At 34.3% G+C, this 27,699-nt stretch overlaps 1 protein-coding gene across 1 annotated transcript; it reads right to left on the bottom strand.

The window, feature by feature from the left end:
• Positions 1-3,596: 3,596 nt before the first annotated feature.
• On the bottom strand, positions 3,597-21,956 carry LOC128546578 (uncharacterized). The gene is made up of 9 exons (XM_053517409.1): positions 20,730-21,956; positions 17,640-17,698; positions 14,910-15,017; positions 13,800-13,877; positions 13,281-13,409; positions 10,900-11,013; positions 10,275-10,383; positions 8,145-8,225; positions 3,597-7,883 (listed from the first exon to the last, which is right to left on the bottom strand). Exons 1-8 carry the CDS (start codon positions 21,685-21,687, stop codon positions 8,152-8,154), a joined length of 1,629 nt encoding a protein of 542 aa, XP_053373384.1. The 5' UTR covers positions 21,688-21,956; the 3' UTR covers positions 3,597-7,883; positions 8,145-8,151.
• Positions 21,957-27,699: the final 5,743 nt, after the last annotated feature.

Raw genomic sequence — 27,699 nt, 5'->3', positions numbered from 1 at the left:
TATGACTTCTCTGACTGAATTCTGTAAACAGAGTTATGACTTCTCTGACTGAACTCTGGCTACTCTGGCCAGCCAGAGTAAACAGAGTTATGACTTCTCTGACTGAACTCTGGCTACTCTGGCCAGCCAGAGTAAACAGAGTTATGACTTCTCTGGCTACTCTGGCTGAACTCTGGCTACTCTGGCTAAACTCTGGCTGAACTCTGCTCCTCTGGCTACTCTGGCTGCTCTGGCTAATTTCACGCATATACTGTGATGAGCTAACATGCATGTTACAGATTCCTTAACTCTATTTTGCATTTTTACAAAATTGTGCCCCCTTTTCGACTTTTATATTCATTCAATTGACAAGGTTGTTGAATAGTCGAGCATTGTTGTCCTCCGACAGCTCTTGTTTTACCTGAGATCTACTTATTAAGAATAATTATATGAAAATTCTAGATAGGGTCAGATTAAATATACAAGACGATCTCATGTGTAAGCATAAAAAGAAATTAAATAAAATGAAGTACACTTGGTTTGATCGTGTCAGTTCATGAGAGGTAATGAAATGTGCATCCTGAATACCGAACAAACCGAACCTGTAAAGTAACGACAGTTTCAAATCAAGTGCAGGTCTCTATTGCTTGTGGTAATCGATTTTGTAATATGTTTCCTATACAAATAAAGTACTAACCAGAATTTAAAAAAAAAGAGTGTAATTTTGTTATTTTCTTACAGTTACAGTTTTTGGGGAAGGAACATATGTCATCTGTAACATCAACACAGAGCTTTGTTGAAACCATGGCAACTATTACCTTAGTTGAACTGAAAGGTAGTGTAATGTAATTTTGTGATTACATGTACTTAAATTTGCATTCATAAACAATAATCCATTACTGTTCTTTATCAGTTTTGGCATCTTTTAAGGAGGGATAAAATAACAAAATCTGTCAAAATGTCACATATTTTAAGTGCCTTAAAGTGGTGCAAACTGCGTGAGAGAAAATCATATATCAGTAAGTCTCTTGCTTTTAATCATCACTTAATGAAGTATTTATTACAGCATTTATAAATTTCTATTACATTTTATATTAGTTGTTGTAAGACACAGAAAAAGCTTTTCTTTCTTTCTTCTATAATAACTTCGATCATTATTGACCATAACGTCATGCGTTACCAATACAACTATTTCACTCTGAGGAGTTTTCTAACGAGATAATTTGAATGCACATACAAGTTTTTGCACCAAACTGTCTAAGAACAGCGACAAATTGTTTATGTTATTCTCAAAATATTTTACAAAATTCGTAGTTGCTTTCTTGGCCGTGTGGTTAAAGTAGTCGACGTTGAGTCACTTGCCCCTTACCATTTTACATTGGTGTATAGAATTCTATCCGTCCGGCTGACTTATGGAAGGCTGGTTGTTCTACCATGATGACAACCTGTGCTGAAAAAATGCCCAGAGGGGCACCTAGGGTTTTCCTGTATGATATGATCAAAGTTGGAAAGTCGCCATATGACCTATTATTGCGTTGTTGTGACGCTGACTCCAACAAAAATAAAACAAACAAAAACAAAACGTGCGGTCATTGATAGATCAGTCCTAGATGTAACTTCTCCACATGCGTGAATAAGCGGAGGAGGACAAATTATTTCAGACACAATATTTTTATCAAATCGTCACGGGGAACATATGCCTCACCAGAGGAACGAACTCACGAACTCTCGATCGATCTGCGCTCTCCCTATTGAGATACGCGGTCAGAGATGACAAGTGCTAAAATACTTATTTACATCGGCATCAAGGTTCATTTATTCGTCAATCTCAATTCTGTTTGCATGGTAATCATTTGTAACTGCCGTGTTGTATACAATTTAGTTAACTTGACGCACGCATTTACACACTGAGTAAAATAATAGAAGGACAAGGATCAAGTAAAGACAGTCATGTTCAAAGGAAAGAACTATGGAACGCCGCAGCTGTCTTATGTCGGGACATTTGATGTTATCATGTCATAGCGTGATGTTAACTTGTCAAAACAGTGTCTTATTATGTTTAAAAGCTATGTTATTATGTCAAGATGTGGTGTTAACTTGTCAAAATAGTGTCTTATTATGTTAAAACGCTATGTTATCTTGTTAAAATGTCGTGTGATTTTGTCTACTGAGCTTGCTATAATGTTAAATTGCTATGTTATCTTGTCAAATTATGGTGTTAACTTGTCAAAACAGTGACTTATTATGTTAAAACGCTATATTATGTTGTTATAGTGTCGTGTTATCTTGTCTACTGAGCGTGCTATTATGTTTAAAAGCTATGTTATTATGTCAAAGTGTGGTGTTAACTTGTCGAAACAGTGTCTTATTATGTCAAACAGCTATGTTATTATATCAAAGTGTGGTGTTAACTTGTCGAAACAGTGTCTTATTAAGTCAAAAAGCTATGTTATTATGTCGAAGTGCGGTGTTAACTTGTCGAAACAGTGTCTTATTATGTCAAAAAGCTATGTTATTATGTCGAAGTGCGGTGTTAACTTGTCGAAACAGTGTCTTATTATGTTGAAAAGCTATGTTATCATGCCAAAGTATGATCTTGTTTGCAGAGTGTGTTACTATGTTAAAAAGCTATGATATCTTGTTAAAGTATCGTGTAATTTTGTCTACCGAGCGTGCTATTATGTAAAAAAGCTATGCTTTCTTGTCAAAGTGTTGTGTTAACTTGTCAAAACAGTGTCTTATTATGTTAAAATGTTATGTTATCATGTCAAAGTGCGATGTTATCATGTCAAAATGTGGTGTTAACTTGTCGAAATGGTATCTTATTATGTTAAGTGCTATGTTATTATGTCAAAGTACCATGTGATCTTGTCTACAGAGCGTGTTATTATGTTAAAACGTTATGTTATCATGTCAAAGTACCGTGTGATCTTGTCTACCGAGCATGCTATTATGTTAAAAAGCTATGTTATCTTGTCAAAGTGTGGTGTTAACTTGTCAAAACTGTGTCTTATTATGTTAATATGCTATGTTATCATGTCGAAGAGTGATGTTAACTTGTCCAAATAGTATCTTATCATGTTAACTAGTCATGTTAACTTGTCAAGGTGTTGTGTTAACTTGTCAAAACAGTGTTTTATTATGTTAATACGTTATATTATTATGTCAAAGTGTGATGTTAACTTGTCCAGATAGTGTCTTATTATGTTAACTAGGCATGTTATCTTGTGTTGTGTTAACTTGTCAAAACAGTGTCTTATTATGTTAAATGCTACGTTATTATGTCAAAATACCATGTGATCTTGTCTAACCAGCGTGCTAGATCCTGACTGATCCATCACATTAATTGTCTCGGGCCCAAATCGTTTTGAACGTAACTTCTTTAGTACGGCAGTCAGATATTCTATCAAAATGCATATATTCAATTTAAAAAAATGTTTAGCTTTCCAAATAAGTAGTGTAGATATAAAAAATAATTTCTGTCGTATTGTAACCCCAATTTTCCCTGTCTGTATATATATTGGCTGTAAATTGATTGAAAGAAAGAATCTGAAAAAAAAACAGACCTTCCCAACTCAAAATTTCTTAGTCAATCAAAGCACAACAAATAACACTTTTAAGAGTGGCCATATTGGGATTTTTTTTTTGTCCGTCTGTTATCATTTTTGACTGAAATGAACCTCTACCACAAAAACTTAAGCTAGCCTGATCTGTTAAGAAATTATTCCAATGAGATTCGAGCAATGTCGAAGCATTTGTGTGCCCAACTCCGTTTGGTCTCATTGGTCAAGTGATTTATTACTTTCCTCTCACCTCTACCGTTTGGAGTTTCACTAGGGTCACAAAGTTGCTCATGTGTCGAAGCCATCTAACTGGTTTTCAGAAGATATGTTATTCCACTTGGGTGCCCGTTTTGTCTTAAATATTCCCCATCCTCTGCCGTTAAATGGGCACGCCTTCAGATTAATGTAGAACAATCAAAATTAAAAATAAGATACTCATCCCTTAGTAATTATAAATACAAAATAAAAACAAAGTGATTCAGTGAGTTTTAGCAAGAATCTATTTGCAAAACCATTCATGTGGTCTTTAAAACATATAGAAAAGCTATCTACTGTGTTAGTCACACTGTAAATGTTTAAGTTCTGTGTTATTCTTAAAGAAATATTAACTTTATGTATAATCATAACTGCAAAAACATAATAATAATAATAAAAAAAAATAAAATACTCTCTCACTCCATGTAAAAGCTACCCGCCTCTGAAAAAAATAAAAATTGAGAAAAAAAAATTTCGCTCGCTCGCTCCCATTTTTTTGGAAAATTTTCCGAAGAACTATTAATCAATTTGGTATGGCCTTAGTAAATTAATTCTCCGTAGCATAGCTCTTTATTTGCTGATGGGAATTTATTCAAACTAAGATGACGGTCAACTAGGAATGTGCAGTGATAGACAATTATACCTTTCTCTAGCTTTCTGCCATTTCGTTCTAGCGAGTTGGCGCGTTTGAAGTGCGCCAGCACGCCAACACTCCAAACCAACCGCGCCGATACAACAAATACGGGTTTTGTCATACTGAAATTAGCCATCATACAGATTTCATTTTAATGACCCCCTTTTATTTAATTCACGTGTTATCCTTTATTTAATTCACGTGTTATACAGAGAAAACGCACTGTTCAAGAGATATAACTCTACCTTGCTTCGTTTTTTGAATAATTTCCATTTATTTAATTTACTTATCCAAGGTTTAACTCTTAAAGCGCTGAAGAGAATTTATTCAAAGTGCATACAAAGAGTGTGGGCAAGGGATGGGGATGTGCAATATACAAGAACTATAATTTTACCTTAATTACCTTTTGACTTAGCTCCCTTTATCAAATTTACCCATAACACTTAGAAAAATCTTCACACAATGGAAGACAATAATAAGAGGAAGTATAGTGTACAAGAACCATAACTCTATCTTGCTTATCTTTTAAATTAACTGCCTTTAGTATATATACTTGAACGAGCAAGTTGAATAACTTAAGAAACAGTAGCCTGTGAAAACTATAACTCTGTATGCAAATTAAACACAGTACTTGACAGCATCCCTTGCATATGATTCACTATTACAAAATATTTCTCCTTTTCAACCAGTTTATATGGAAGATTGCTTCGACGGAGGTGGTGCGTGGGATGGGGGAGGAATGGGGAGGAGCGAGAGGTTGGATGGACGTGTCTAACGCGTATTCATTCATTCCGTTGTCATTTTAATTTGTCCTGAAAACAGTGATACATATTCATATGTATACATAATTGCAAGTACGGAAGAATTTTGCGATTTTTTAAAAAGTGATTTTAAAACGTAGGGCATTTTTGCATATATTTTCCTTTGTAAGAAAATAGGGCATCTAATAAATTTAAAATCATTTTACGAATTCAACAAATGAGCAAAATTTCAGAACATTTTGCTGAATATACGAGAAACTGATGTGCAGTTAGACAAAAAGAGGATGATGATAAAACGAACAAATGGAATATGTAACTATGTCCTCTTAAAACAGTTTGAAATAATACATGACCTTTTCTTTAAATCGCCAGTCATTGTTTGTGCTATAAGACTTGTCTATATATATTACTCGTAACACAAAAACTTAGGTATAAGGATGCATGTCGGTCTCAGCATTTTTTTAAAAAACCTTTGGTGTCTACTGAATTCAATTTAGCCTTATTTACTGGCATAACCTTGATTAGGGTGCTAAAAACGAAATTTTTATCACAAATCGTTTTTGTTGTATGATTGTTGTACATTTTAATTATGACATTCGACTGTTGATATGTGCTCTTGACAGTCTTTTACTGAGACGAAATAGATACAAGCGATTCAAACATGTCCCATAATAACCTTTAATCCCTTAGTGTGATCTTGACCACTGAGATAAGGAGACCCTTGAATTGCGAGTGGCAAATAATGTGAAACACTTCTACCGAATATAAAATAAATTGGTGCTCGATTGTCAAAATTATAGTACGGCAAACAACTGGATAGATGCACGCAGTATTTGACGCACGTTCGAACTCACGAATACACCGAACATCAATTTCTATGACTATGTCTAGCGCAAGCTTAGGCAAACAGTGAATACTACGCACACAAGTAAATGGTTTTATGAATAGACGCGCGGTTTTTGGCCTGAAAACTGTTTTCTTTTGACGGCAAGCAGTTGTCCCTTTTGACAGAAAAACGGATCATTTTGGACATTAAGGGCGTTCTGCGTTTAACCGATTCAAAGTGAATTATATTTCAAGATATTTTCCGTTTAATTCATAGAAAGGGGAGAGGGTTGTGTCTATCGGAGGGAATGTGGGCGTTTATACTGGATATACGATAGTATATTTATATCCTTGAATTAGGTTTCATTTGGGTAACAGGGTTAGAACCCTCGTGAGTTTTCGGTAATATATACACAGGATTTCCTAGACAAAAAAGCATTTGTCAGACATTCTCAATACTTCCCTCAAACACGTCGTCCTGATACCATGATTGTACATATTTGGGTGGCGAGAAAACATTTTGGCGAATTTTTTTATCCTTTCTGCAGGAGTTTAAGGAAAGAGTTTCAAATAAGCTTTTAGCTTCCTACTCAATCCTGTATGCCTTTTTGATATATAAACATGTTGTAAATGGATTGTGATTAATAGCATATTGTTCAAACCAAAAGACAACATAATTCCCTCAAACAGCAAGTCATTTTTTGTCATAAATGTTAATACCTATTATTCTGTTGTTTTTTTAAATTAAAAATTCCAAGAATTCCTTCAGAAAGGATAATAATTAAAAGGATATATATAGTCCCCTGGTCATCAGCCTCTTTCAAACAACAAAAAATAAACAGTAGGCATTATCTATCTAAAGCCGATAACTGGATGCTCGTCGCTTTTGACTTTGTCCCAACTCACTAAGTTTGGTCATTTTTATATCAATCAGTCGTATTACTCATGTACAATATTTACAAAACAACATTACATGAAGAAAAACCTCATGTTTAAACAACTGGTTTCCTATCTCATCCCTTGGATAACAATGACATATACATTATTTGTTACAACATAAAGATAGTTCGAGTACATAAATATCCCAAACGAAACGGCTTAGTACATCACACCTGCATTTGGCAAATGCTACCTTTATAACAACAACAGTATTTCTGAAAATGATATAAAATTTGAAATAAATATAAATACTGTAATACTTTATGAACTGTTCAAAGCGTTGATATTCTTCGTTTCTGAAGTTCCTCTATAAATACCATTGGATGTTAGGTTAGAAATTTAATTGTACAACCACTGATAATGGCATTTGTCACTGGTATTTGTTTTAGACTGTCAGTTATTAGTGTTATTGGTAATGCAGCACAGTTTTTTATGTTTAACCAAGTTAATTACATTTGATGAGGACTTCCTACATTTAAAGTTAATATCTAATGATCATATAGAAGACGTGAAACAAAACATAACTGAATGCCCATGCAAAATATATTGCAAATTTTTATTTGACATGTTTCAAATAAACTTCAATTTATTTTACATTCATAAAACAATATTCTGTCGATTAGGACATATTTCCTGAAAATTTTATTGATTTCCTTTAATGCTTTTAAACAGTGTCGAAATACGGAGTAATTTGCAATAATGTTAAATGAAATACATGTATATCAATTTTATTAACTACAAGAGCATCGTTATGTAATGCATTCTAACTGAATAATCATATAAAAATCAATTCGAGTTACAGCTACAGCTGTTTGGAGCTTTAATTGTACAGTTACTTGGAAACATTTAAGAGGTACACTTAAATTCCTTTTTTATAAATTCTTTCAACATCTGGTCTAGCATGCATTTCTTTCTGTAACTGTATTCCTGAAATCAAAATAAATCCTAATCATGGTTTTCTTCACTTCAAAATAATTCTACTTAACAGTTTTTTTCTAACTTAAGGTCCGCTTCTAAAAATTTAAGACATGACATAAACTCTCATATATCCTTCGTTTTGAAGGCATGGGCATAAAACGAGATTTCAAGCTATTTTCTTATATTTTTTCAACTACAATCTGAAATATCAAACATTAAGAGTCTCCGTAATTATGACAACATCTTAAAAATTATGTCGTCTGTACTTACTAAGTATTTAATTATCTTTTCTAGCTCCAGATGTCTTGTCTTCTTTAGATTTGCCTGATGCTTGAGCGTCTTTCATCCATTCTGTTAAAATATTGAATTTATTTCATTTGTAAATGTTACCTAATTTTTCATGCTAATAACACACAGTTTATACAGAATAAAATTAGAGTATTGGGCTGGAGTTGTGAAAATGACCGAATATAACACTGGTCTGCATAGTTATACGAGGGGCTATCAAAAAATACGTAGACATTCGGTATATTAAGCAAATGGTTTGTAATAGATAATCGAAATATACACAGCATAAATATTTAATTTTCACCCAATATATGTTGAAAATTTTACAGTAAACAAATCAATAGTTACATTTTCATGGTATTATAAAATTAGTCACTGCTTACAGCACGGCGCACACGGTGCAAGTAAAACGACGTCAGTGACGTCAGTCATTTAAACTTTTTCAAAGTACTCGCCGTTTTTCTCTATACATTTCGTGTGTCTCCGGACCCAAGTGTTATAGATACCTCTGTACCAATCACATGACTTCTGGGAAAGTATAGTTCTCGTGGCGTATCGCAACTGATCAAGATTGTCAAATTTGTGACCGCGCAATTCGGACTTTAAGGCAGGAAAAACACTGAAACTCGTTGAATCATTGCAGAAGACACAAGTTTTGGCCGTCCTCTTCCGGAATCGTCCTCGAGTGATTCCCTTCCTTCTCGAAAACGTTTGTGCCACTTATACACAAGCGCCCTACATACCGGCGGTTTCAAATTGGCATCTGACAACATATTCATGGTTTCCGAGGGCGTTTTATTCAGTTTAACACAGAATTTAATAGCAGCGCGCTGCTCCGTCAATTTCGGCGTTGTCATTTTTTTCGTTTTACGATTTCACACCTGTACTACAAAACATTGAATATTTCAATAACGTGTAATATTATGACGTCATAATTTTGCACACTTATTATAATGACGCCAGACAACGTAAACGTGATGTTTTGACGCAATTTGTCTTTAATCACCAGGACAATATGCATAAACAAGTTGGAGTATTTTTCTTATTTGGCTATTATTTCGGCTTGCGCCATAGGAGCGTACATATGGTCGTTTAAACACAAGAAACACATTTTTATAACGTTATAATATATTATTTGTTTTTCATATTAGGTAAATTATACATGAATAAACACAAATTAACAAATCAATTATAGACAACGCCACATTTCAGTAGTCAGTTACATGTCTACGTATTTTTTGATAGCCCCTCGTACTACAATTCCTAAAACAGTGAAGTTGCGCTTTGGTCAATGTTCTGGCCTATCTCTACGGGTCAGTATTACTGCAAGACTTTTGCTAAGAACACAAAAATAACGAAAGCTTCCCGGTACCATGGCTTTACCTTGCTTTCTGTATAACAGCAAATTGTAAGCTGCAAGCCTGCTTACATATCGCATTAAGTCAAAAGAGTTACTGTCTAAATGAAAATTGTTTGCTGTCGACGATATGAGGCAACATAGGTAATATTCTATGTGTTCCATTTTGATTTGTTAGATACAACGTCACACCGACAAAAACAGATGTTGGGTTTGGAGGAAGAACCTAGGTGCCATCCGGGTATCATTTCAATGCAGTCTTACACTTGGATAGAACCATCGAGCTTCCGTAAGCCAGATGAATGACTTTTCCACATGAAAGAATTCTACACACCATGTTTCAAACTACATTCCCGTTACAAGTCATTTAAAGGGAAATTTAAATCTAAATCTGGCTTCATCTTTGAAAATATCTGAAACACTTGAGGACGAAAATAATGTAAATCGAAAAAGATTCTTGTCTCAAGTGAGTATAATTGTTTTTGATTTATTTGGCACAGAAGTTTGTTTAGTGTAAGGCTTGATATATGTGCCAATATCGTTCAAAATACGATCACAGTCACAGACCTTTCAGTCTCGTTTTTGCTAAACAGTAGCATAAATACGAGCCGCTGACTTCTACATTAAGCTAACTTTGTAATAAACAAACATCTATTTATTTGGTAACATTTAAAGGAAATGCTAGTTTGATCAAACAATGGGAATTATTCTTTGCCACAGATTGTGAAATAATTTTATCAAAAATACAGTATTACCGTCCTTTTTTAAATGTAGATATATAGATATACATTCATCAGGATCGTAGTTACACGCTCGTAGTAACGCTAACATATCATGCCGATCTCCCCATGTTGGCACTGCTTCCTAGAGAGAATATATAATGGATAATAAACGAATCTTTGCATTTTGAATTTTTCAAACGAATAAAATAAAATACAAAATGTAGTAAAATGCGAAGTTCTGTATAGTGAGTGTGAAAAGATGCAAATGTGAGCATATCCAAATCCCTTCCCTTTTTACCTATTAAATGTACAAAGCCAATTCGACCAAACTCTTCTACACTTGAAACAATGTCAACGTAAAAACGTTACAAATAATGTATTAGATTCTACACTAATGTAATACCAAAACAAATGACTTTATTTTACTCTCACGACGTCAGACATTTTATAATTAAAACATTTATTATTCCAGGGCATTAATTTTTTAATTAGGAGTACATTGGAATTCTAGCTGATAATCAACCCTTTGATATATTAGCTACATTTTTACAATCTCATTCAAAGATAAAAACAATTGTGCAACAACCACTACATTTTAGAAAAAGAGATCTGTTATTTCTTCGCATTTACATTTATTTCTTAATAAAATCTGTCTTACGTCTATTTGATCAACGAGACTTTTAACCATACTATGATGCAACTCCCAACCAATTGGCATACGAACCCAGGAACCAATATCTCTGTCAAAGTACATATGCACATTATGTTTTTTCTGCAATGAAATTAAAAGTTACATTATATCAAGCACAAATAGTTAAAGAAAATCAAAAAGCTAAATCATTTAAAATGGAATGTGCTGTATAGACCGTGTAGAACACAATTATATCATCAATAGATCCTAAATCAAAGGTATAGGATAAATACATTTTGGGAAATATTCAAATTAATACACAAAAATTTATAATCGACAATTTTATCTACTGTGCGCGCATATGTTTTTAGGGGTCTGGTGTCATTTCTTGGTTCTAGAAAGTGGGTCTTAATAATTCGATTCATAAATATTATGGGAAAAGCTGGGATGTGGGTCATAATGTAGGTCTTCCGTTTGAACTTTGCCGGGTATTAAACCAGATTCTGGAAAAGGGACTATGGCTGAAATATGTTTCGTGTTTGAAATTCGATTATAGGTTATCAAAATAATATTGTTACTACCTAGCAAATCAGGGACTATCCCTTATCTTGATTAAATGAATACAGGATTTTAAAAGTCCGAGTCTTAATATTATTCAAGATAATTATAAAATGTTGTGTTCTTTTATATTAACTGCGACTGACAAAAATTAAGTGAACATGGAACCGCTAAAAGGAGGCAAATAACATTTTCGTACAGCCGCAGTTTTACGTTTTTGTACTCTAGTTATAAATCTAACAAACACTGTAACTGCAAAAAGTACAAAATAATACTCGTGATCAACGCTAAGTCAAATAATAAGTAACTATTGTATTAATTAGTATGTATTATATTTCAATCTTCTGAACCGTAATACATTGAACGTAATGTAACGAAGCATATTGTAGACTTTGTCTCATAATAGTAGATGACCTAGTATTGAATGTTTGTTTGTTCAATCTTTACCCTGCTAAATTTCTTAAATGCACTGGTCCATTACGCAATATGGGCAGTAGCATTTATCATTGGAAGGGTTGTTCACTGAAAATTTACTGACTGAATAGGCATAAGGTTAAGGACATAATAGCAGATGTCATCTTCCTACCGCTGGCAGTCGTGCTATAAAATTCGATGGCAATTTGCCCATATCTTTGAATACCTTCTGGAAAATTGTCAATAAATCTAAAGCCCAAAACAATAAGAGTCAGCTAATGATCACAGCAAATTAATACTATGACATATACTATGACGTTTGATTGTCGTAGGTTCAATCATGCTTCAATTATTGATTGAAACCCATTTTCAATTTTGTGTTCACTGTAACCCATTCTGACAATCAGATAACCATGCCACCTATGTAACACGTTTGACTGTCGTAACCTAAACTCGTTTTCAACTATTGATTGAAAACTATTTTAATCTCACGGTCGCTGTAATCTTGACCTAAGACATTTTGTTCCCCAAAAATATGGTTGTCGTTACAGCAGATAATCATGACGTCCACTGACATTTAAAAGTCCTATGCCTATACGTTCTCAAGTTATTGACCGCAAACCGTTATCAGCACAAGGTCACAATGACCTTGACTTTTGACCTAATGATGCAAAAATCAATGGTATTATCTACCGTCCGCATGCAATTTTATTTTTCGAATTTTGAAGGTCGTTGACCTAAGCATTCTCATGTTATTAAACGAAAACCATTTTTAATCTCAGTCAGCGTTTCGGTCATCTTTGACTTTCTGATCCAAAATCAGTTGGGATCATACACTTACCGCAATCAATTATCTGATAAAGTTTGACTACTGTAGATTCCATCTTTGTCCAGTTAGTAACTGGGAGTTTAGTGGGAATCAAATGTTCTACCTACAAGCCGACCGATGGTGTCACTCTGACCAAAATTAGCGAATCAATATACCTCCCCCTTCTTCGAAGGTATGGAGATGATGAACATTTCAACATTACGGTAAACACTGAAGAATCAGTAGCATTCACTGGTGCATTTGATCAGTTTATATCCATTGAGACAATTCATACTATTGGTATATTTTCACTTTGTAGCTGGGACCAGTACATGTATTTGTTTTCTTTTCTCAAATTTTCTTTATGTCCTTGGTTACTACAGATATTTTTCCGTTTCACAACTACTTGTTTGCATGATTAATATTATTATGTTATTTTTTTCTCTGTCAAAGATCATAAATGTTATATTTTATTTATATACACTACTTCATATTTTTTATTGAATAATTTAATATTCTGATAAATACTCACCCTATCAATAAGATCCACATCTATCTATTACACCTTTTTTCCACGTTTTTATCACACTTATGTTAAATATTTCATTTATTTAATATGTGTACTTACATAAAACATATAAGTAGGTATTCTGCCTTTTGACGGATGCATAAGAAAACCTTCTCTGTCATCACCACCACTTGTACCTTCCACACCTTGACCTGATCCCCCAGTTGCTTGCTCATTTATATTCTGTTTCTATAAGAAAAAAAATTAAAGTAGAAATGCGTCCACTGAATTAATAAAGATAAAACAGACAAGTGTAAAATTGAATTTTAGGGAAGTATTGACTTACGGACCAAAAATAGCAAATATGCATGCCCCTAATTTGAGAAAAATAAAAATAATGAAAATTGTTATATTCAACATTAATTCTTACGTTTCTTTTCAGAATTAGAGTACTTTATTTTCCCATATCTAAGGTCCTAACGACTATTGTTCATTTAGAACTAATTCTTATGCTTTTCCAATATTTCAAGACTTTATTGTTCCATATCTAAGGTTCATTTAAAGAACCTATTCACATAGAAACAAATATTCCAGACTCATTTTTAAAAAATAAATAAACATCAATACTAGAAAACTTACTGCATTTTCATTTTTAAGTTTGGTGTTTGTCACCAACAAGCCTTCGTTGTACCAACGCTTAGGAAATGGCATCCATTCCTGAATGTGAGAACGTAACGGGCCATATAATTATAACAATAATAAAGAAAGTGAACATAGATCAGTATACCTATATCATGAGTATACATAATATCTGTATCCTTTACGTAGGTTTCGTTTTACTTAGTTTAACATTTTCGTTTGGAACAAGTTTTATTCTTTAGAATTCAAACTTATTCATGTGATGTCAAATGTTTTTCCAATATGTTTGGGAATGATGAGACAAGTAACACTAATCTTATCTAAAATGAATAGAAGTTCTAAAGACCGTTATTACTGAAGCTGCATCTTGGAAAAAAGTTAAAAAAAGAATAGAAAAGAAAACACAGGCCTACCTACCTACATATTTTTTTTGGTCAAGTAGTGGGCCTCCGTGGCCGAGTGGTTAAGGTCGCTGACTTCAAATCACTTGTGATGTGGGTTCGAGCCTCACTCGGGGGGCATTGAATTCTTCATGTGAGAAAGCCATCCAGCTGGCTTACGGAAGATCGGTGGTTCTACCCAGGTGCCCGCTCGTGATGAAATAATGCACGAAGGGGCACCTGGGGTCTTCCTCCGCCATCAAAGCTGGAAAGTCGCCATATGGCATATTATTGTGTCGGTGCGACGTTAAACTCAACAAAATAAATAGATAAGTTTGGTTTAGTAACGTTAATGAAGGTATTTTTCTGGCCTAATCATATGATAATAATTAATTCTTATTTCCAAATGTAAACATATTCCGTAAATGTTAGCTCATTAGCAATGTATACCAAATGAGCACTTGAAGGGACATACCTCCAGTATTGTGTTAAACGAAAATCACATCAATAATAATAGGTGAATTTGTAGCTATACACAGCATGCAAATCAAATCGACTGATAAAAACTTCCTGTCTGTGAAACTGCAAAATGTTCCGCTGCCACAAAATGTTTCATTAGTCACTATATAACCTTGATGTGAAATGAAAGAAAATTAGTCAGAGCTTATATCTTACTAAAAAGTATTAACTTTAACTATATTTTATTTGTATTCTGAATAAAGTATTATACCTTAGATCCCAAGTCATCTAGGTAGAATCTCATTCCACTCTGGTATATACATTGGAACTCTTTCCCGCTCCGATGATAGAATGTTTCAAATACGATATCGTCGTCTGTCTGTAATACACAGACATTAAAATGAAAGGGCAGATTTCCCGAAAACACAAAGCCCAGGAAACAAAGCCAGACCTATGCATTACAATGCAGGCCCGCAACAAAGAGAAACTGTAGTGGAAAGACACAGCAAACGACTTGCTTAATAATTCAGCAACAAATACATTTTAATAGTATGCAAGATACAAAATAGAGATGCGGTAGGAAAAGAAGTGTGTGGATGTTTGGTTAAAGGGGAGAAACAAAGATGGATATTTAATAAGGAAAGTCCTGTTCCAAAACCGCAGTCTTCCTGGGTGTTACGATGGACGCGCACAAAATTAACACGCACACATGCAAATAGACAAAGCCAAACAAACAAATAAGTAGGACAAACAAACAAACACACGAACACAGGGTAAAGGCTCAGGGAAAGGCCGGTGGAAAAAAATCAACATTTAGGAGATCCACCCAGTATGTGGTAGGTACCAAACCTCACTTATTGTGAAAAGGAGAGGTGTGTGTGTGTGTGGGGGGGGGGGGGGGGGGGTAAAGGGGAAGGTAAAAGTGGGGTTTATTAGAATCATTAGCCAGTTTCCCAAAACTCAGAAAGTCGCAAAATTATTCTTGATGTCATAGTTATAAAAGCGCATTCAAAAAATATTGTTCACTATAAATATTGCGTGAAAATAACCGTATTTTGGTTAATCAAATTCTTACTTTACAAAAATGAAACCACACCCGGTGTTTGATGTGTTGTTCCTCTTAACTCTCTTTTATTATTAGTTCAAAAATGAAATATATATAAGAAATATTTGTTGGTAGAATGACAACGTTTTCACCTTAGGTTTCATATTACTGGTTTTATTAAAACAATTGCTTTTAAAAACACATATATAACACCTTGACACATTTATATGGAAAACAGAAGGAAAAAAGACGAAATGATGGCTTTATAAATCATGGCAGGAGTCAATAAAACTTAAACATAAAATGTATTTTAAAAATAGCATGTTAGACCTAATCAAATGCTTCTTATTTCATTATTTTTGTTAATTAGTAAAATATGTATATGCCCTTCTTATACATTACTTCTACATAGAACCACTATGGATTAACAGCTTGAGAATACTCTTCGGTATGATAGATAATCTAAAATTTGTCAAATGTAATAATTATTCTTTACACAACGTGAGTTAAACAACTTTTCAAGAATCTGTGAGTTACAGAATTTGTTTAATTAATATAATGTTTGAAAAGGTCACATGTAAAGATTACAAAAATGTTAATCGAAATTTATAAATTGAAATTATACTTCCGCCTTTACATTTTCAGTGAAGGGTAAAAAAGATGTTTTATCTCAAGATAGAAATAGTTGACATGTCTCAATTTACATATTGATCGTTGTAACTTAACAGTTTACCATGTACTGTATCATTAACAAACTTTGAAACAGTTGGAAAAAACAATCCATATAAAAGCTAATATGTCTATTACTTCATTCATTTTGGAACCTCCTAAACATCAAGGTACACACATAAATAATATTTGCCATACGTAAGAAATGAATGAGGAATAGAAAAGCACGAATTCGTCGCAGTGTTTATTCGTAAATAAAGGTTGCTCTTTAGGGATATGGTAGCATATTCAACATGAGGCCCGGACACTATACATCCGTTTATCCAGCTTTGCATTCCAGAGGTCTATCATGGTTACCTACAGTATTTCGGGGGCTTTGTAGATAATAGTCTTAGCAACTGCAAACGAAAAATGTAGCGATATTCAGTATCGTACTCAGTCAGCCCGTTTAGCTCAATAGGAAGAGCCCTAGTCTAAAGAGAGCGGGGCCGTAAGTTCGATCACTCGGTGAAGCAAGTATATATCATGTTCTCCGCGACGATATGATAAAAGACATTGTTTCTGAAGTAATTGCGCCCGCGGCTTCTCATTTATATGGAGAAGTTTAAAATTCCTTGCGGAGATCATGTAAGTATTGGTACAGTATCCAGGAACACTGGCTAAGTTAACTACGTGCTTTTATGTTTACTAAACTACTGTTGAAAACAGCGTTAAACCCAAAACAAACAAACAAACAAACAAATGCATCGTATTCAATGTCTTCGAAGTAGTGTCAAAATAAGGAATTGCTTAATACATTAAGTTCTATAAGGCTTCTATTTTTTATGTTAAAAAAGATAGAGCGGGCAGTCCAAATATATATATATATATATATATATATATATATATATATATATATATATATATATATATATATATATATATATATATATAATAGATGTTATGCAAAACATACGGTAAAAAGAAAAACACTTTCCATACTGCACATGAATTAATAAATATAAAGTCATAAATGAGGTAATCAAAACAATGGATTGAATATAGTTTGAATCATGTTTTATGAAAATCCTCTGTTCGATTTAGATTATATGGAGCAGACAAGAAAATCAGCTATATGGCATTTGACCTACAAGTGTTACTTTGACCTTGGACCTAGTGACATTCGTTGAGCACTCTGCATGTCGTGTTGATGAAGAAAATAATGAATGCTAGCTTTATGAGTTTACAACAGATATTGAGTACCTCGAATTAAACTATTTGACGGCATTATTTGGAATCATACTTTACCTTATTTACTGGCAAATGAGTTGTACGTGCTCCGGTAGACTTGGCCTTTGATTTTATTTCTGAAATTTAATGATAAAAAAAGCTGATGTAAAATAATATTGGTGAAATCAAATACAAATGTAACAGAAAACATGTTGAACTTTGCTTATCGGAATAATTTCAAGAACGAAGTCTGTGTTTCGTAAATCTGTTGTTTTATATCACGGTGCATACGGTTCCGTCTCGCAATAAATACAGACTGTTAAATACTGATTTCCTTGTTTATACATCACATCAAACATAAATTTTACTACATTTTGGCAAAAATCAATTATTTCTTTCGCATTTTCCAATTCTTTAACAAGAGAGTCATGTTGCCTTAGATTGCTTACCTGGGTTTCACAGTTTGTTTGAACAATTTTTGTGAAGGGACGCGCAAGGAAAATATCTTTGAAATTATTTTGAAACTCAGCCAGCGTTTTGTGATAGTTAAGCAGATTTTTTCAGTATTTACATATTGTGGAAACACTATATACAGATAAAACAAGAGTGCCAGACTGTCACAAAATACGCCTGTCTAAATATTCAGTTTCGTAAATTCAAGGGCCATAATCCAAGAGTGCCTGAGACGATTTGGGTGGTTATCGAACTTGGCCGAGATATTATGCCCAAAAACATTGTCTCCAGGTTTGGTGAAGATCGGATGAAAACTGTTTGACTTAGAGGGCGGACAAGGCTAAATTGGCAGTTTTTCGAATAATTAAAGGGTCATAATCCAAGAGTGCCTGGGGCGATTTGGATGGTTATCAAACTTGTCCTACATGATGCCCACACATATTGTCAGCAAGTTTGGTGAAGATTGGATGAAAACTATTCGGCAGTTATTCGAGTAATTCCAAGGCCAGAGCGATTTGGGTGGTTATCGAATATGGCCGAGATATTATGCCCGTAAACATTGTCAGCAAGTTTGGTGAAGATCGCATAAAAACTGTTCGAATTAGAGAGCGGACATGCTTTTGGACGCCGACCGCCTGCCCGCCGCCCGCCACGGGTGTTCACATAATACGCCCCGCTCTTTCAGAGACGGGCGTATAAAAAGTGTAACTACGCCCTTTGGTGGCCCAAAGTTTGACAAACCGGAATAATTAAAGCAACTCTGGTAAAGGGTCACCTACGGAAAGAAGTTTCAAAAGCTTCTACGCAATACATATACGGAAATGTGTACATTTGTATAAAATTATATTGTAATCAGGTCATCAGTTCCTTAAAAGAATAATCAAAGTTTGCTGTATATACATATATAAAGAAACCCTGTCGCACTCCCGTGTAATGTTTTTATAGAATGAATATGGCAGAGATTCACCCAAAATAACATGTTTGTGAAAGTTTTTTGAAATCCATTGATAAAGACGTCAAATGAGACGTTTCTGACAAGCAGATTCTCTCAATATTTTCATTATAGTAATATACTTAAATCCTGCCTCGCCCCCTAGCGGCCTTGTGTTTTAACATAGTGGAATGATGTGGAGGAATTTGGCAGAGGATCTCACCAGGAACAATTTAAAACCGGCCCTTCGGTTTCACATGATAACATTTTAAAAGTTTTCAATATAGTCATACAGAGAAAACTAGACCCTACCCCTGATGGCCCTAATTTTACACAAATGAACACGATATAAAAGTAATGCGACTCCAAGGGACACTTCATTGAAATCGGGCCAGCGGTTTCAGAGGACAATATTTTCTTTATTATTCATTTAGCCATAGTTAAAAAACTAGCATCCAACCCTTGCGGAACATCAACATTGCTTGGAGGAATACTGAATTTATTAAGTTATCAGAACGTTTAACATAGAGCCATAAAGAGAGAAAAATTCCCATTCAACCCAAGACAGTCATGTTTTTAACACATCAACAGAGCTTGAAGGAGTTTGGTATAGGGTCATCAAAGAAACTTTAGTGTGAGATAATTTTGACATCGAGCCATCTGGTTTAGAGAGCATGATTTTTAAAGTTTTCAATAAAACCCTGCAGAGAAAAATAGCGCCGTCTCTTGATGTCTATGTTGTTGTTTTTTAAATCAACACAACTTGGGAAAATTTGGTATAGTGCCAGTACTATTTACAATTTTCCATATCGGCATAAAGAGTAAACTTTCCCTGCTACTTGACCGTCATGTTTTATTTGTTGTTGTTTTGGCTGGAAGGTCGAAAAGTGGCTAAACTGGCTTAGCGGTTTAGTAGAAGGTGTTCTTTAAAGAAATTGTGGACGATGGACATCTATCAATGATAAAAGTTCACCATGAGCACTTCGTTTTAATCTTTGTTTATCTTATTACGAAACTCATAGTACTGTCACACTGTATATGTACTTTTGTTCAGGTATGAACTAAACAGGTTATATTGTCATTTCTTGTTGATATTTGGTAGCTCAAGACAGGCGTGTTTTCAATCTGTTCAAATTAAATCCTTTTGGTATATTTTCCACATCTTGGTCATAATTTCGTTCTGCGCATTTCTATGCATACGGACATACAGATAAAAGGAAAACTCTAGATAAAATGTAAAGAGTAGTGTAATTTAGATGAAAACATATTTCTATTCTAATAACAAAAGTTATTACATATTATCTTTAGAGCAAAATGCTTCATATACCTATTCTCCAGACTATCGTCCCCCGCCCCTTGCCCAAACTTCTCACTCACACCTTTTGTTGAATAAGTGTACACAAGTGCGCGTAAAATGGTAAGCTGGGGCAAAGGGGCTTTACTTTATAATCATATTTCTGAGTTCCATACATAAACAGTAATACTAGTTGTTTTGGCCATAAAGGTAACATCTTAAATGTTTTCGGACTCTTAAATCTACTTATACTGACCAGAATATCTGGAAAATTAATTTTTGGATAAATTCTTTGGCAATGTTAAAGCTGTAACAAGTCCTTTTACAAGACTTCCCTATTAATTTCAATAATTTGACTTATAGGCGGATTTCAAATAAGTCTGTAAGTCACATTTTTGGAGATTCACATTACTTGATTCATCAAGAAATTTTTACATTATCTTGAACCAATAGCCATGATTTAATATAAGAATACTTTGTGACATAATACCTTTTTTCTTTTCGGTGACCTTGTCATTTCTGCTTTTCTGATCTCTCATGGAATCACTCCTTTCCTGAAAATCTGGTTTAGTGCGAACAAATGCCGGAACCTCGAACCCAGTTCGCTTTAAGTTTAGTTTAGGAGCGCTGATACTTAGCAGCCGTTTGTCAGGTACAAATGTGATTTTCTCAATATTACTTTCTAATTGTAGCTGGTTTATTGCATTTTCAGTGTCGAGAACCTTTGGCTTGCACTCAACTGAGTGAATAAATAGCGAACTTCCGTGGTATATTTCAGCGTTTGTTTCTTTTTTAACTCCTGCTAAGTTTGTTGAAAGTAACTTGCAATCTTTGTCCAGCTTGGTCAGCAGGCTTTCATTTTTAGACTTTAAATGATTTAACTCATCTTCAGCCTTGTCCAAGTACTCATTGATGTCCGTTCTAAACTCTCTTAGTTCTTTAACTGCGAGTTCATGCATCGATTTTACTTTTCTCTTATCATCTTGGATTTTCTTCTCACTATCTACTATTGCAGATGTCATTTTCTCAAGTTTTCTGACCAGGTTTTTGAATTCATCGTTTTCTTTGAAATCTTCCGATATGTCTTTTATAAATTCAGGCTTACAAGCACCGTGTCCGCTTATCATACAGTCACCACACCCTACAACATCATGCTTACGGCAATAATATTTAACCGCTTCTTTTCCATGGTGTTTACATTTCTCAAAATCCTCTTCTCTGTCTGTCGACGCTGACGAATTGCCCGCATTAACCAAAACATGATTTCTACATTGCCTCGCTTTAAGATGATGTTGGAAGCACGTGTTGCACATATATTCCTTACACTCTCGACATATGCCATTCGCACTTGTCGTGACATGTATATCTTGACATGGTTCACAAAGTGTATCCGTTACCGCAGTACCTACATTTTTGTCTTTACTAGCTTTCTTACCAGAGACTTCCATAGTGAAGTTTATATTTTAGTTCATATCTCAACAGTCCCAAATGTCATATTAATATGAATTTCACATTGTAGCTAATTATTGATCGCACACAAACTGATCAACGACAACCGGTAAGATCAATTCCCTGTCAACCAGGTATTAACAAAACGCGATATAAATAGAAAACGATAACAAAAACTTTATCGGAAAAGTCGATTATGCCTCTATTGGTAATTCAGGGTTTACTTCATGGTAAATCAATTCAAAAGTATTACAACTTTTTTGTCACGGATAATGGCTTCACTACCCGATTCCCCTGTACTCAATTATAACATAAAAATGTTATTGTTAACAAAAGCGTGCGCGAGTAATAACTGTGGCCTTTTGGCCAGTTTTTCAACTCGAGCACTAAGAAAGGCTTCAACCAGTATTAGTTAAGCCATCGCTCATCCATGTGATCTAACGGATGTTTACTAATTCTCGGCGGTTATATTTGCGATGTGTCAGCTAAGCCGTGGTCACACAGTATGAACATGTAGATACAGTAATCGGACCGTTTCGCTATATTTTTACATATATAAAACGTGTTACTTTGGTGATTTAGCATGGTCATTTCAAAGTGCGCGGCAAATTATACTACTTTCGAAAAAAAGTTCTCGTAGAAATCATAGAAAAATACAAAGACACTCACTAGCGCCCGTCTACTGAATGAAAAAAATGTTTGCTGGGAAAAGGTGACAAATGAATTTAACTCAAGTTAAGACTACAAGCATTCCTATGTTTGTTCAATGTCTTATGGCCAGTTTTTCAACTATTAAGTAATGACTTAAGCTCTGACTTAAGCCGTGTCGGATATATTTACAACGATTTAGTCAGCACATGAATAACGGGGCTCGACAAAAGTTAAACCTTCAATTGGATTTTTCTACTTTGAGCGGTGTCAGCAATGGCTTATATTTCTATTGTTATTTTAAACCTGGGGCATAGGTGGTTTAAGAAAAGATGAAGGCGGAATATTTAGACATGGATTTAAATTTCCAGTATGAAGTTAAAGCAGAAATGTTGAGGAGGGAGGGAATGATACGGGACTGAGCAAACCTTTTCGTTATGTACGACGATTTGGATTTTGGATAGATTTCGTCTCAGTAAAGCTAGTATTACAGATGTTTTACTTTATAAAAAAAACTTAAACCAACGGCGACGCCGACGCCGACGCCGACGCCGACGCTGGAGAGAGTGCAAAAGCTCTATTTTTTAAATCGAAACTCGAGCTTAAAATGTAACAGATTAAACTTTTCAATTTTAGCTACGTTTGTACACGTTTCAAAATATACGTGCAAGCTTAGATATATAAGTGCATATAATTAATTATAAGTACATGTAACGCACAAATATGTAGGTGAACATATATATATATGGATACGCACGTCTGTATATATACGCCTCCTTTCAATGACGTGTGGATTTTGAAATTCATGTATTTCCAAGTGCAATTTGAGTATCTGTACTATTGATTTAAATTTACAAATGCATTCCTAATTACAAGTGCATATTGCACGTGTTTTGTATATGAAAGGTGGAACATTTAGGAATAATGAAAACAATAAGACTATAAGCAAACATACGAATGCTTGCAGTCTTACCTTGAAATAAATTCACCTTTTTCCCCAGCAAATACTTTTTTCACTCATCGGACGGCGCTAGTGCTTTTGTGTTTTAATGTGTCTTTGTATTTTTCTATGATTTCTATGAGAATTTATTTTTCGAAAGTAGTAAATCACCAAAGTAGCACGTTTTATATATGAAAAAAAAATACAGCGAAACTGTCCGATGACTGTAGCTACATGTTCATACTGTGTGACCAAGGCTTAGCTAATACATCGCAAATATACCCGCCGAGTATTAGTAAAAATCCGTTAGAAAACAAGGTTGAGCGATGGCTGAACTATTACAGGTTTGAGCCTTTCTTAGTGCTAGAGTTGAAAAACTGGCCATTATTGCAGCATTCGGCGAGTTATCTTCCCAATTGATTAACAGGTGTCGCTACGGGCGAATATATATAGGTCCTATCATGCGGTGTACTCTCGGCTTTTATCATAGTGTTAAAACTCTTTTGTTAAACCTTTCTGGCCAGTTTTTCAACTATTAAGTAAAGACTTAAGCTCCGACTTAAGCCGTGTCGGATATATTTACAACGCTTAAGTCAGCACGTGAATAACGGGGCTCGACAAAAGTTAAACCATCGATTGGATTTTTCTACTTTGAGCGGTGTCAGCAATGACTTATCTTTCTATTGTTATTTTAAACCTGGGGCATAGGTGGTTTAAGAAAAGATGGAGGCGGAATATTTCGACATGGATTTAAATTTCCAGCATAAAGTTAAAGCAGAAATGTTGAGGAGGGAGGGAATGATACGAGACTGAGCAAACCCTTTCGTTATGTATGACGATTTGGACTTTTGGGTAGATTTCGTCTCAGTAAAGCTAGTATTAGAGATGTTCTACTTTATAAAAAAAACTTAAACCAACGGCGACGCCTACGCTGACGTTGGGGCGAATGCAAAAGCTCTATTTTTTATTCGAAAAGTCGAGCTAAAAATGTAACAGATTCCACTCTTCAATTTTAACTTTACTAAATTCGCTACGTTTGTAAACGTTTCAAAATATACGAGCAAGCATAAATATATAAGTGCATGTAATTAATTATAATGTAACGCAAAAATATGTATTTGAACATATATATATATATGGATAAGCACGTCTACATATATAAGTATCCTTTCTATGACGTGTGGATTTTGAAATTCATGAATTTGCAAGTGCAGTTTGAGTACCTATACTATTAATTTAAATTTACAAATGCATTCCTAATTACAAGTGCATATCGCACGTGTTTTGTACATGAAAGGTGGAACATATAGGAATAATGAAAACAATAAGACAATGAGCAAACATAGGAGTGCTTGTAGTCTTACCTTGAAATAAATTCACCTTTTTTCCCAGCATTTTTTTTTTCATTCATTAGACGGGCGCTAGTGCTTTTGTGTTTTAATGTGTCTTTGTATTTTCTATGAGAAGTAGTAAATCACCAAAGTAACACGTTTTATCTATGAAAACGTACAGCGAAACGGTCCGATGACTGTATCTACATCTTCATAGTGTGTGACCAAGGCTTAGCTAATACATCGCAAAAATACCCGCCGAGTATTAGTAAAAATCCGTTAGAAAACAAGGTTGAGCGATAGCTTAACTAATACTGATTTGAGCCTTTCTTAGTGCTAGAGTTGAAAAACTGGCCATTCATGTGTTTGACAGCTGAATAAAAAACGTGATTAAATTATCTAAAAAGATATAATCATGTAATTTATCAATATCATCTATTTGGATAGCTGTTTTTTTCTGTTTAAAGCCTTGTAGAATTTTCCTCATTTCAAAATGCTGACCAGTAATAATTATATAACTGAAATATTGTTGTAGCATTCATTTTAAGCGAGTCACATTTCCATTTAATTTATGAGCAAAGTAGCTAGTTGAAAATATTACTAAATGTTACCCCTGGACCGATGCTTTGTTTCAATTAGACAATGATTACTCTAGATATATTAAGTTTCCATACAATTTCCTATCCATATTGATTGTTATCATAAACATGTGCATGCCATGTATCCTGTTAACTCTAGGGGGTTCAAGAATATGTCCTTGAAGCAGACTTAACACTTCCTGCTCCCACTTGGGTGTTAAATATTGGACAGTCTGATGTTAATGTAATGTGTATAATAAGTTTTCTTAATACTTTTAACAATTTGAAATAATGTCGAATAGGTCTCATGTTTGTTTTCTACATTTTTTTGGTCTGTGTATTAAAAATCCTTCGGATGTTTTTATTAAATGTAAAGATTTATATTTTGACATTCTTGTTATATTTCTATTTCTTTTTTATTGTTAAGAAATCAACGTATACACATTGTCAGTGTTTTTGTTGATTAACAATATTTCAACTAATTGTTTGGGTGTTATCTCAAGAAGCGATGCTTTAGACCCGACAAATATGCGAGTGGCAACTTCCACATAAAGTACTTTGTCAAACCCAGAGTGAACAATTAAGAGATTGAATCAATGACCATTTTACTGGAAGTGTGTATTTCACTTTATGTGGGCAAGTTGCTGTGAATTTGAACTGATTGAAAATTAAAGAGGCATCACCATAAACTTAAAATTAACACGAGGTAGGTTAACTTGTCAATAGAGATCATTTATGCCACATGGATGATATTTTCATGAAATACACATACACATGTATATGAAAAAACAGCTGTAATAATTAACTGGGCTCATGGAAAATTGAAGGGACATCTTATCATAAGGGCATATATTCGAATGTCTATCAGATCTACATTCGACTTAATGTCTATCAGATCTGCATTCGACTTGATTTTTTCGAATGTCTATCCGAATGTCTAATGTCTATCAGATCTGCATTCGACCTCATTTTTTCGAATGTCTATCTGAATGTCTAATGTCTATCAGACCTGCATTCGACTTGAATTTTTCGAATGTCTATGCAAATGTCTAATGTCTATCAGATCTGCATTCGACTTGAATTTTTCGAATATCTATCCGAATGTCTAATGTCTATCAGATCTGCATTCGACTTGAATTTTTCGAATGTCTATCCGAATGTCTAATGTCTATCAGATCTGCATTCGACTTGAATTTTTCGAATGTCTGTCCGAATGTCTAATGTCTATCAGATCTGCATTCGACTTGAATTTTTCGAATGTCTATCCGAATGTCTAATGTCTATCAGAACTGCATTCGAATGTCTAATGTCTATCAGATCTGCAATCGTCTTGATTTTTTCGATTGTCTATGCGAATGTCTAATGTCTATCAGATCTGCATTCGACGTGAAATTTTCGAATGTCTATCCGAATGTCTAATGTCTATCAGATCTGCATTCGAATGTCTAATGTCTATCAGATCTGCAATCGTCTTGATTTTTTCGATTGTCTATGCGAATGTCTAATGTCTATCAGATCTGCATTCGACGTGAATTTTTCGAATGTCTATCCGAATGTCTAATGCCTATCAGATCTGCATTCGGCTTGAATTTTTCGAATGTCTATCCGAATGTCTAATGTCTATCAGGTCTGCATTCGACCTCATTTTTTCGAATGTCTATCCGAATGTCTAATGTCTATCTGATCTGCATTCGTCTTGATTTTTTCGAATGTCTATCCGAATGTCTAATGTATATCAGATCTGCATTCGACCTCATTTTTTCGAATGTCTATCCGAATGTCTAATGTCTATCAGATCTGCATTCGTCTTGATTTTTTCGAATGTCTATCCGAATGTCTAATGTCTATCAGATCTGCATTCGACTTGATTTTTTCGAATGTCTATCCGAATGTCTAATGTCTATCAGATCTGCATTCGACCTCATTTTTTCGAATGTCTATCCGACTGTCTAATGTCTATCAGATCTGCATTCGTCTTGATTTTTCGAATGTCTATCCGAATGTCTAATGTTTATCAGATCTGCATTCGACTTGATTTTTTTTCGAATGTCTATCCGAATGTCTATTGTCTATCAGATGTGCATTCGTTTTGATTTTTTCGAATGTCTATTTGAATGTCTAATGTCTATCAGATCTGCATTCCACTTGATATTTTCGAATGTCTATCCGAATGTCTACAGTCTATCAGATCTGCATTCGACTTGATTTTTTCGAATGTCTATCCGAATGTCTAATGTCTATCAGATCTGCATTCGACTTGATTTTTTCGAATGTCTATCCGAATGTCTAATGTCTATCAGATCTGCATTCGACCTCATTTTTTCGAATGTCTATCCGAATGTCTAATGTCGACCAGATCTGCGTTCGACCTCATTTTTTCGAATGTCTATCCGAATGTCTAATGTCGATCAGATCTGCATTCGACTTGATTTTTTCGAATGTCTATCCGAATGTCTTATGTCTATCAGATGTGCATTCGACTTGATTATTTCGAATGTCTATCCGAATGTCTAA

The sequence above is a fragment of the Mercenaria mercenaria genome, chromosome 11 (assembly GCF_021730395.1).
Source record: "Mercenaria mercenaria strain notata chromosome 11, MADL_Memer_1, whole genome shotgun sequence".
NCBI lineage: Eukaryota > Metazoa > Mollusca > Bivalvia > Venerida > Veneridae > Mercenaria > Mercenaria mercenaria.
Note: the sequence above shows the minus strand (reverse complement) of the source record. Positions and strands in the feature narration are given on the sequence as shown.

Bases quoted from the DNA above. Each gene is read 5' to 3' on its own strand.
- LOC128546578 (XM_053517409.1), bottom strand. From the start codon at position 21,687: ATGGAAGTCTCTGGTAAGAAAGCTAGTAAAGACAAAAATGTAGGTACT. The intron at 17,699-20,729 runs GTATTATGTCAC...ATTAAATTTCAG, and splicing joins GGTCACCGAAAAGAAAAAAG to AAATAAAATCAAAGGCCAAG. The intron at 11,014-13,280 runs GTAAGTACACAT...ATTTCATTGCAG, and splicing joins TACCTACTTATATGTTTTAT to AAAAAACATAATGTGCATAT.